This window comes from Phoenix dactylifera, chromosome 11 (assembly GCF_009389715.1).
Source record: "Phoenix dactylifera cultivar Barhee BC4 chromosome 11, palm_55x_up_171113_PBpolish2nd_filt_p, whole genome shotgun sequence".
Taxonomy (NCBI): Eukaryota; Viridiplantae; Streptophyta; class Magnoliopsida; order Arecales; family Arecaceae; genus Phoenix; species Phoenix dactylifera.
In genome coordinates this window covers 11,949,034-11,960,685 of record NC_052402.1, presented here as the reverse complement: position 1 = coordinate 11,960,685, position 11,652 = coordinate 11,949,034, and the positions used below count along the sequence as shown (strand labels likewise).

At 38.0% G+C, this 11,652-nt stretch overlaps 1 protein-coding gene across 1 annotated transcript; it reads left to right on the top strand.

Moving 5' to 3' along the window:
* Nucleotides 1-8,322: 8,322 nt before the first annotated feature.
* On the top strand, nucleotides 8,323-11,419 carry LOC103709531. Its single transcript, XM_008794942.2, has 6 exons — nucleotides 8,323-8,724; nucleotides 8,949-9,025; nucleotides 9,226-9,286; nucleotides 9,749-9,950; nucleotides 10,070-10,538; nucleotides 10,757-11,419. Exons 1-6 carry the CDS (start codon nucleotides 8,343-8,345, stop codon nucleotides 11,069-11,071), a joined length of 1,506 nt encoding a protein of 501 aa, XP_008793164.2. The 5' UTR covers nucleotides 8,323-8,342; the 3' UTR covers nucleotides 11,072-11,419.
* The last annotated feature ends 233 nt before the right edge of the window (nucleotides 11,420-11,652 follow it).

Genomic DNA, 11,652 nt, shown 5'->3' with positions numbered 1-11,652 from the left:
GTTTAGTTTCTGGAACAGACTGAAACACAAAAATTTGCTGCTAGACGGCCTGAAGCTATAATTCTTTTGTTATATACGGGTATGGTAATGTTGTTTCTTTCCCTTACCCTACAATGAGATTTGGATTACAAGAATATTTATAATTCTGTGGTATGATTATTTAAGAGAAGCATTTTTCGTGGTTTAGCATGCAAAAAGATTGAAATGCATGGGCAGACAAAATTTCTCTTGCTGTATACAGTGTTAGCTTAGGGAGGAATATGGTAAGCAATAAATAATGCAGGTTAGTATTGGTGGCATTGTCATGTGAGTTACTGACTTGATCGCATCAACTGCCTGGATTTGCAGCGTATGTGTTTTTGCTTTAACATTTGGCAAGGATCATGCTTGTGTCTTGTCATATTTTGTGACACCATAATTCTTTTATAGTTTGGTATTTTGATATGTGGTTTGGTAATATGCAGTTTGTAGATTGAATATCTTGGTTTCATTTCATTTGTGGATTGTTACTATCATTTTCTTTTGAGGGATATTGGTACTATCCTTTTCAAAATTCTATTTGGGTGGTTAGGTTTTAATACCTTATAATAATTTTAAAAATATAATTATGACTAGAAATTAAAGAAATTGTTAGTAAATATAAAATTGTCGTTGCATAATCAAATTAAATAAGTTAATTAAGTCCTTAGTAGAAAGAATGTTTAGAGAAAACTGTTTCATATGAATGAGGAGTCGAGTTAAGCTTACCATTCCTTTTACAGGGTGGCTGCATCTCTTGCAACTGCATCTAACCAAACAACTTGTCTGAATTTCCAACTCCCAGATGTAGCCTTTCAAAAAAAAAGAAAAGAAAAGTAATTATAGCAGTTGCAGTTGCATCCTTCCAAACAGAGTAGATTTAGTTATATGGAACTCAATTACAAGCAATTCCAGCTGCATGCAATTTTAGCTGCAGTCTATCTCCAGTGACAAGGTTCCAAGGAGAATCGAGGTTGGAATACGAAGGATTGGGGATGGTAGTTTGGGAGCAGAGAGATGGACTTAGGTTGGACCGTTGAGTTAGAAGAGTTTTGTAGGCTGTGCGACGCCGTGTGCGCGCACGCGCGCGTGCGAGAGATACGGTAATGGAGCAAGGGCAAGCGGTTCTGTGCTCTTTATTTGATGGAAGCTTTGAAATGGGCCTGCCGTGGTATTTGCCTGTGGAAAGGTTATTATGTTATAAATATGTGAGATGAGGTTAATCAGTTAAATATTTTTAAAAAATAATATTATTTCTAAAAGATGCCTGGGCTTTTTTTAAATAGATTTTTCATTCTCTCTGCGATGGACATGGTCTCCAAGGCTTCAATCTTCCAACCCTTCATTTCTTAATGAAACTTTTTTCTTTGTTTTTTTTCGCAATCTCACCGAAGTCAGCTGCCGCTAAAATGAGGGGATGCATGATTGTTTTATGCCAGATTTTGCTCTTTTCAGAAAATAATTAAAAAAGAGTTGATAAGGGGTAAGTGGGTCAAACAAACTGAAATTGAAATTGATTTTAAATGGATATTTGAGTACAAGTAAAAGAATGAGTCAGGATAAGAGAGGGGGTGGAATATCATTATCAATTTTGTCATTGGAGTCCTATATAAAAAGAGTGAGTTAGACTTCTCTTTGCTTGCATATGAGACAGCCGCTTTCTAGATGACAGAAAGATTCGGTCATTAACTTCACAGCCCGTCCAACTCTACATGCAGAAAGGTTGACTCTCCGGTATAGCTCAACCTCAAGTTAAACCTTCAACCAGTCAGTTTCTCAATATCAATGCAAAAGTAGGTTAAATATATATATATATATATATATATTTGGAATCACTAGATATCCACGTAAAAGAATGCATTGCATGCACGAGTATGTCCGTATGTGCCACCAATAGCCTTGGCATATTATTGTGGGCTAATTACTGAGATGAGCATGGCATGAATGGAACTAATATTAGCGCATCTTAATGATTGGTGGTATGCATCCGCATGGCTGGTGTATGCAAAATTTTCTCCAATCAGAAAAGATTTTGAAGTCGATAGAATTGTAAGATAGAAGATAACAGACACCTAGAGTAGTGTGTTGGATGTGTTGAAGGGATTGCTCCTTTTGTTATGCAGATGGAAAATTATTTTTAGAGATAATTTCTTTTAGAGTGCTTATATACTAATGAAGAAGATAAATTTGCATCGACACTATTTTACTTAAGCTTCCTTCATTTTCTAGTATTTTTTTAATATATTTTTAAGAACAGCACTGCCATGATGTCGCTCAGTCACAAAAGGTATGAATATGCTATGTACCGGTTTATAAGGATTTATTTGATAGGCAATTATTTCTTTAAAGAAAAAACTTTTCATTCGCACTGCTTTATCATAATGACAATAAAAATATACACAAATGTACGTGTATATAAATATATACATACATGCACCCCAATATACCAAAGGAAAGGAAGGAAAGAAAAAAAAAACAATCCACCCCTCTGGGTTCCAGCCAAACTCAACGTGTTCTAAATAAGTAGGGTCCGGTATGACTCTTGTGCCCAGGTCATAAAAAATATTTTGCAGCAGCTTAGTCCTCTTTTCTTTTGTTTATGTTCTCTCTCTGTGACAAAGTCCAATTATGATTAAATATTACCGGGCGAATGACGTAGCCATCGATGAACCTTTTCGATTCTTAATTTGCCGTTTTGACCAAAAAAAAAAAAAAAAAAAAAAAAAAAAAAAAAAAAAAAAACAAACAAACAAAAGAGGTCTTTCGGTTGCATGGAAAATTTGATCTTCTTTTTGCTTTGCTGTATATGTACACTGGATCCGAACCCCTCTTGCTTGATATATCTCTGTATCTTCCCACTCGGAATATATGCGAGAGGCTACACATGTATCCATGAGGGACGTACATGTACATAAACTGTCTCCTGATGTTCTTTTGCAGGCCTGTCTAGTTGAACAGGACTTACACTGGATGTGGAAATGGAACATGCCTAAGAGGAAGGTGAGGGACCAATGGGGTGGTGGTCTTGTGGTAGCATGATAGCATCCCTCTCAAGTGGTTAATCATATGACACAGGTTAGCAGAAAAGTCTGGTTAGGGCTGCTGCAGTTTATGATACAAGTCACATACAATTTGGCATTCTTTTTCGTAATCTGAGTGCTGTTTGATGCAGTTTGAACTTCATATATGGCACCTTTTTTTTGTGTAAAAAAAGTAGAATTTACACATGCAATGCAAGCAGTAGATGAAATTTGTCTCCTTTGTTTACTTTCTAGAAATTAGACAATGATTTCCATTGCATAAATATTTATGTTTGACCCTTTTTTTTTCTTTTTTTTTTCTTTAATCACCTGTTAGCTTTGTTGATTGGAACCTCTCCTAAGACCTTGCCCTGATGTCCAGGGTTCAAATTTTGGTATTGCTAAAAATACCTTTTTTATAATTTGAGAATTTTGGACTGTAAATTAACTTAGGCTTGATCATGATTCTCTTCTCAGCAGTAGTGGATGATGCATTGCCACCAAATTCATTAATTAGAAGTGAATACATGAAGGACATTCCGCTTGACCTTGCATGCATTACATTACCCACCCCCCTCCAAAAAAAAAAAAAAAAACCTAAAAGATACCATCAAAATAACAATTAGAAACTAAAGGAAAATACATGTCATCTTTATTTGAGATATAGAAAACCAAGGAGTCAGACAACGTACCTCAAACCAGGCTCACTGACACAGAGACGCAGAATAGCATCACTAGCTTCCTGCCTTCGCTTCAATCCCCATGTACTGTTTTTATATAATTTCTCAGAGTTTAGTTATCCTCTTAAAATAGATAAAAGCACCACATTGGCACAAAGCCCAGCTTAGAGCTTCCTCCCGTCACCTAATCCTTTTAAACGATTCCTTCAGCTCGTTGACCTCTTCTCTTCCCGAGGTCCGGTCTCTAATAAGATAACACCCCAAGTTTATTCTAATAGTAGATCAAGGTGAAGACATCCGTCTATCGCATGCATGTAGAAACAGCATGTGTTCTAAATTCTCTGATGTTTGTCTTTTACCATCTGAAGACCATAGAACGTAAGTTGTTGGACCACCCACCCCCCACAAAGTATTTCTGTCCTTTTTGTTTGTACCCTAATGAGAAGCGAGATGCGCATCGAGTCAGATCAGTTATTTTTTAATTTTTTAGATGTATTCATACTAAACTTATATAAGTCACAGTAAAAAAAATATATTCTATTGTCAGAAATCACATGAGAGATCATTTACACTAGAAGCCACCTGCATATCCTCCCTTAATATGGATACCATATCTATAGAACGAAATGCTATCCGGAGCAGATTAGCCGTATCGGCTCAAAATCTGGAATAAACGTTAAATACAACTAAAAAATATGTGTAGAGAATTACAAAAAAATAAAACAATAATGAAAGAAAAAGATATTTATTAAAAAAATAATGATCAAAATAATGGCTCACCTTCAATCCCCTCCCCCTAAGCTCACTTGTTTCCGAAACAAATCAGCCATGGATATTGGTTGCATGACCGGTCCAAGGCTCGTGTCCTATAACTTCTTCTTGCACGACCGATATCTGTCAGTGAGTCGTAATTAAAAACTTCATAGTTTCCACTTGCGTCTACGATCTGCCAACTACTATTGTTTTATTCCGTGCTAGCTACTGATGTCATGCACTTCCACGTCCTGCTACGTTATATAATGGGATCATGCAAGATAATAGCTTATATAGTTTAAACTAAGCTGTGATCCATCCATCCAACCACCCCTGGTCATCATTGTCTGCTCTTTAAATTAAGTACCATGATGTTTAATTATTTTGATTGATTACTATGGATTTATGACCTGTGGGAACAATATAAAAAACTGCAGATATAGCTAGTTGGTCTACTGGTGCCATAACAATATCAGACCATACCGTATAAATTATGGGCTCAATTTCAAAGCAAAAGTAGTCGGTCTAAGCTGAGATGCTCTACCACTGAGGTGGTAGCCTAGTGGGAGCGTGGCCTTACTTCCAACCAAGTGGTTCCGAGTTCGAAATTCACGGACGTTAATTAAATTGTGGAGACCGGATGCTCCCTACTCGAACACTGGATCTGAAAGGGCGCATCGCTCTGCTAGTAGCCGCGGTGGTGCCAGATGTGACGTACTCACACGTGGTATTCGTGTCGGAGCCCAGAGAGGTAACTGAGCCGGGCCCACGGGTGGGAAGGGTATGAGTAAAACCGGCCGGGGTGCCCAACACACGGTCATTTCTGCCCGCATCGAACATTCTCCTGGCGGGGTGAGGGCCCAGTGGGGGCTGCTACGCAGGGATGGGCTTGTCCCTTCTTCCCCCCTTCCCCTTTTGTTTAGCAAAAAAAAAAAAAAAAAGCTGATTGCTCCCTAGATAGTCGTGTTAAGTGGACCTAGCAAAGCAAGATGTTGGAAAGAATTACAAGTGTGAAATGAAATGAATGAACTATTGGTTGTTGATGATTTGAGACATGTTGGAATGAAGACGGCGTCTTAAGCAAGTAGCTACAAACCCAACATAGTTGACCTGTTGCTATCTGATTCTGCCCCATATTTGGAGTGCTAACCAATAGGTCATTCCATACAGTTCTTCTGGGGTCATCCTATATTTTGGTGGTTTATTCAAGTTAGTGCCTGGGTTTTCTTTTTGCTGGTTTGGTCTGATATACCTTGTAGCTGCCCATCCCAAGGGATGGTTTTCTCTCTTTCTTTTTTTCTTCTTCTTTTTTTTTTTTCTTTTTTTTTCTTACACCAGCACTTTACACGACACGCATGTAAGTGCAGTCAACAAAATCAGAAGAAAAAAAAAAAAAAAGCTAACGAAGAGAGTAAGAAGCATCTATTTTCTCCCAGAAGAATCCACCAGAATGATGCGCCGCAAGGAGGCCACCCAGCAGAGTGATGGTTTTCTCTTAAGGAAATAAATAAAATTATATCCTAACAAAACATGATAATTCCTGGAGTCTGTAGAAATTGATGCAAACTTCAACATTTGAAAGTGGCGGAGCTAATACGAGAAGAAGTTTTTAAGGGACTTGGACCGCACGTACCCTACAAATTAACCTTCTTTCTTTCTTTTGCTCTTGGGTTCATGACCATAAAAAAAGAAAAGGTTGAAATGATTTAAGGCTTTAAGCAATAGTACTTTGGAAGTGAAAGTGGGAAGAAAGGTTACCAGTTATTGGTGCAGTTGGTTTTACATTTGGTTATGCAACAGCTACCAACCGAGATCAGCTAATAAAGCTGATCACGGATGAGCACACGAGGGAGAGAGGTCACATGAGGTTCTAAAGTCCTGGCCATCGGTCTCATGTTTAAATTAAAGAGGGGAAGTTCTCCGCCAAGTCCGGAGTATTCTTTATTCCTTCCTCTAAAACCAAACCTTGACCCGTGACTCTCTTATCCTTGATAACTTCCGGGTGGTTCGGAGGCGAACCTTCGCTCTTATGTTGCCTAACATAGGTACATGAGAACTCAACCGCTAGATACGCCACAAGTGTTGCTTCGCAGCTAAATCACATAGGAGAAATTTTTTTATTAAAATAGTTTTTTAAAAAAAAGAACTGATGTCTGAAAAAGTATTTCTGTACATTTAGTTGACATGATAGTTTATATTTGATTCAGCATCTGCTTTCTTTTAAAAAAAATGTAAAATATCGGCCATTAATAAAGAAAAATATATTATCCATTCTATCTATAAGCTTAAGGATATTCTTAAAAAAAAAATTATCTCAATTTCCAGCTAGATGGGAAAGTTACTTTTTGATTTCTCTTTTTTGAAAACTCCAACTAAATACGAAGTATTTAGTGATTTTTTCTGGAGATGATATTTTTTTTGAAAAATGCTATATGATCCCCCGGCTTATCAGGCATTGAAAGAGCACATACATATATCATCATTCGACGATCCTCATGGGAGATGCACAACCATTTGAAAATCCGATCGATCACCTCATGCCATGTTGGCAAGAAAAGCTTGGTAGGGATACGGGTGGTGTGTCATAACTCAAACTTTCTTATATGCATTAGAACGTGTCAAGTATTGTATGGTGCAATTAGGATCAACCTTTTGTTAAGATATGTGTTGGTATTGTTCTCAAAAGAATAGTAGTAGCAGAAGATATATATGCAAATTCGTTTTTTAACTCGTACTTTCTTGATATGTGAATGGTAACTAAAGTGATCAATGTGATGATCAGTTTTGTTTGTCTAGGTGAAGAATATTGCATTGATCTTATCCCAAAACCTAATAATTGGTCTACACAAAAAATAAATGAATGACCATTTATATCACTATAATTACGTAATATAAGACAGCCAATCAATAATGCTGGACTGTTCAAAACTTTATGATTAGGAAACAAGTGATATAAATCTGTTTTCTTTTTATGTTAATTGATTTTATCAAGAACAAATCGCATCTTTGGTAATACCGTATAGGAGAATATTTTAAATATTATACAAGATATTTGAAGATTCATTCTCGCTTTATCTTCTTGTCAATTAACTTATAAAAAACTGAATTTATTTTAACTTACGGTGCCAACATTGCAAATATATATTTAAAGTAGTCAATATTAATTGCAAAAGGAGCTTGGGTATTGGATCTAATTTATACATAATTGAATTGAATTTCAGGTTGATATTTTTCTTTTCTTTTTTTTTTTGGTAAACCGGCGTCTCACTTACATATAGTTGTGAGCGTGCTGTGAGGAATCAGAATATAAAGCACGATCAAGGCCCTGTGGGATGGGGCCAGTGCCATCCCATATGAAGGCCCCAGAATGATGCATGATATATTTGGCAAGCTGCATGATATATGTTATTAAGCCCAAATAAAGCATAAGCTGAGCAGGTGGGTGGTTCCGCTTCCAACATTTACTTGCGTATATAAGTATGGACATGTAGCCATTCTCCTCCCCTACAACTATTTAACCTCTTTCCTCCCTTCCCAACTCACTGTTCTTTTCTCCCCCAAGAGAGAACGAGAGAGAGAGAGAGAGATGTATTACTAACGTAAGGAATACTAGTTGTTTTCCCACTATAATTTTATCATTCCCTCCCTTCAAAAACACAATTTTATCATTCCTTGCTGCTTTTTTTATCTTCTATTATTATTCTTATCACTAGTACTAGCATTATTTATACTTGCACCACCCACTTCCACCCTTGATTATTACAATACTAACGATTCTGCTTTCTCTCTCTTCACAGTCTTTCTCTCGCGCCTTCCTGTCTTCCTTCCACATCCATCAGGCGAAAGGATGATAAAGGTAGAGGGTGAGGAGATGGAGACGGGAGGAGACAGGGGGAAGGAGGTGGTGGAGATCCATGACGATGAAGAGAGTACAGTGGGGATAAATCAACCTGCGGAGAATAAGAGACCACGGCCAACACTTGACCTCAACGAGGAAGTGGCAGGAAATGGGAGAGAAGAGAAGGAACAGAAAGGTTGTGAAAGTGGGGAGAGAACCACCGAGACTGAGGGTGGGAGGAGCTCCAGCGATAGCAGCAGCACGAATAACGACTGCGCCAAGAACAACGGAGGGAGTGAGGAGTGGAGGACCAGCGTGAGGAAGTACCATCGATCCAAAATGCCAAGGCTGCGGTGGACCCCCGATCTCCACCTTGCCTTTGTGAACGCTGTTGAGAGACTAGGTGGTCAAGAAAGTAAGACCTGCTCTCGCTTGTATATATCCTTCAGATCTCTGATCATCCCGATTTAAACCTATGATTGCTATCGTTTTATCTAAGAGAAGTCAAAGAAAAAATCATCGACTTTCAATCCAAAAGAAGTTTTTTTCTTGTTAGTTGTTTTTTTTCCATATGGAATTTTCATGGTAATTAACTATATATGTTTCTTTCTTTTTTCTTTAATGATATGGATGGTGTAGGAGCAACTCCAAAGTGGGTTCTTCAGATGATGAATGTGAGGGGGCTGAGTATTGCTCATGTAAAGAGTCACTTGCAGGTAATAAAAGAGGGTGAAAAAGGAAACTGAGGGACCAACCCTAAAACTTTCTCCTCCTTTTTTTCTTCTTCTCTCTTCTAACAGTACATGCAAGAGGTGGTCCTAATACACATCTCAATGATGTATGGGCTCTTCGACTCACATGTTCGATTTATTTTTTCTCCTTTTTGATCATTGCTAGCATTTCTATTGTGGATCAGATGTACCGAAGCAAAAAGCTAGATAATTCGAAGCAAGGAAAGAGCATCTTCCCTTCATCAGGTTTGATTGTCATCCTTGGCTGCTTTTTTCTCCTATAATACATGAATTTTGAAGGGTAAAGAAGAAGTTGATCATGATGTGAAATTTATCATAATCATTGTTATCATGCAGTAATGATTGAGTCTGGTCGATGGTAACCTCAACTAAATGCTTAGTGTAAATCGATCTTCCTACTACTACCTTGGATTACTGATTAACTATATGATCCCTTTTAATTTGAATAACATCTTCTCTTATCCAGAATAATCATAAATTTTGAAGCTAGCTTTTTAGCTTTGGAAAATGCTGAATAAATTGAGCAATGTTTCTTAATATATCTTGAGAAAACTCCTAATACATCCTAAATTTAACTATTTATAGATCAATGTGGGTTTGTTTCAATTAAGTAATATTTCTTACAACGGAGAAAAGTGGGGAAAAAATTGTCATAAAATTTGGTGTTTTGCGACCTATTTGCTGCAGTGCTATCATTGGTGGATGCTAGTAGGCCAAGAGATCACATTTCCAATTTATTTTACCAAAGAACTGTTTCAAGTCAGCCCCTCAGAATGGAGAGTGGAGTCACTTTCTCCCAGAAGAATGATCTGGAGGAATACAGGTGCTACCATCTTTTGCAACGACAGCAGCCCCAACAGACTAATGATCTCAAGAACTTCCATTCTAGGTAAGAAAATCCGGCCAATCAAACAACCAACTGAAAGCAATCTCTTGGAGTTCAGCTCTACGTAAGTTTATAAACTCTAATTTCTAACTATTTTCTTCTTCTCCTTGCCATCTTAGCAGGCACCAGGACTGGGCTTTCAACCAGAAAATGTCATCAAGTATTCGACAAATTAAGGATCAAGGACAGGCGAGAGGTTTGAGTCATGTTCTAAACTTTAGGAAGGATGAGCAGCCATCGACATCCCATTTATTTGATGCGAGGGATGCAATCACTGAAAATTTGAATGCCAGAGCAGCACACCAATTTCTTTGGGAGAGAAGGTGGCTATCAGGCGATATGACTATCAGTCAAGGAATAAACACAAGGGCCATTGGAACATATGATTGGATCGGTAGGAACTCCAGGCTTGTTCCCACTGCTAGTCCTTTTAATCTGGCCTCCACCAGTTCTACTTCAAAACGGAATACTAGCATCAGCTTCTTTGACTACTATGAGAGCAAAACTATTCAGACTGAGCCTAACTCGCGCGAACCTACAGTCATCAGTGATAGCCTCAAGCCTCATTTTGATACCCCACATTGGCTTGAGGTAATTAATCTCTTGACGACTTGGCAACCATTTTAGCTATATTCTGGTATTGGGGAGGGGGGAAGTAGGCAACTTTCTTCAATTCAAATATTTGGGTGGCAACTCGCCTCCCCCTTCCATCAGAAAAAAAAAAAAAATTCTTTGTTTCAAGAAGAAATGTTTTAAAATGCATAATTACAATCAGAATCTAAGGTTGATTCATGATCTTCTTGGAACAGTTACAGAAGAATCCAACTTACCAGCCAAAGCACAAATTTGAAGACATATATGAAAAATGCGACACTCCAACTGCTGACATGGAGAAACTGATAGTAGCAAGAGAGAGAGATTGGACCCCCAACTTGCAGCTAAGCTTGAATAATTCGCACGATGGAGCCGGTGGCAGAAAGGGTCTTGAGGCTGGAAAGGTTGATAATTTTCTCTCACTGTCGCCCCCTCATCCTATGTCTGAGAACCAAGTAGAGTCCTTCAAGATGGAAAGAGATGCTGCAAAAACTGAAATCCAGTTCTTCCCGACAGAAAGCAGCAAGTAAGGTGCTCCACCGTGCTGGGGCGAGTACATAAGATCTGACCATGCTGATGAGGGCATTGGAGTGAGATCTTTCAAGTACTCATCTCAAGGCCTTTAGAGTAGCACAGTAGTCTGCTCGTGAATAAAGATTTAGCCCAGTGATTCCTTTCGTACCTCTTGTGCAATAGTGATTAGTAGCCTAGTCTTACACCCAGCCATTGCTATAATAATCTGATAACAAGTTTCTGTCATCGGAATTGTTGGGAAACCAACTTCTATACAGACCCTGAGAAAATCTCAGCTTTTCATCATCTATGTTGTGTTCATTTGATATTTTTTTTACCTTGTTTCCCACTTATGGGGAGCAATATATCAGCTACAAGGTATTTTACAATAACGTAGTGGATCTCAGAACTTAATTTTGCAAACTAGAGGAGGCCTCGCAGTTTTGATATGTGATCTATTGTTATCTGCATTCAATACTCTATACCAGTTTTGAAAAGATGAAGCTAGTCAGTTTTCAGTTCAACCAGAATATTTAGCTTGTGCTTCGAAAGCAGAATATGTTTGCCTCGATGGACTTAAAACTATTCAAATGTGGCC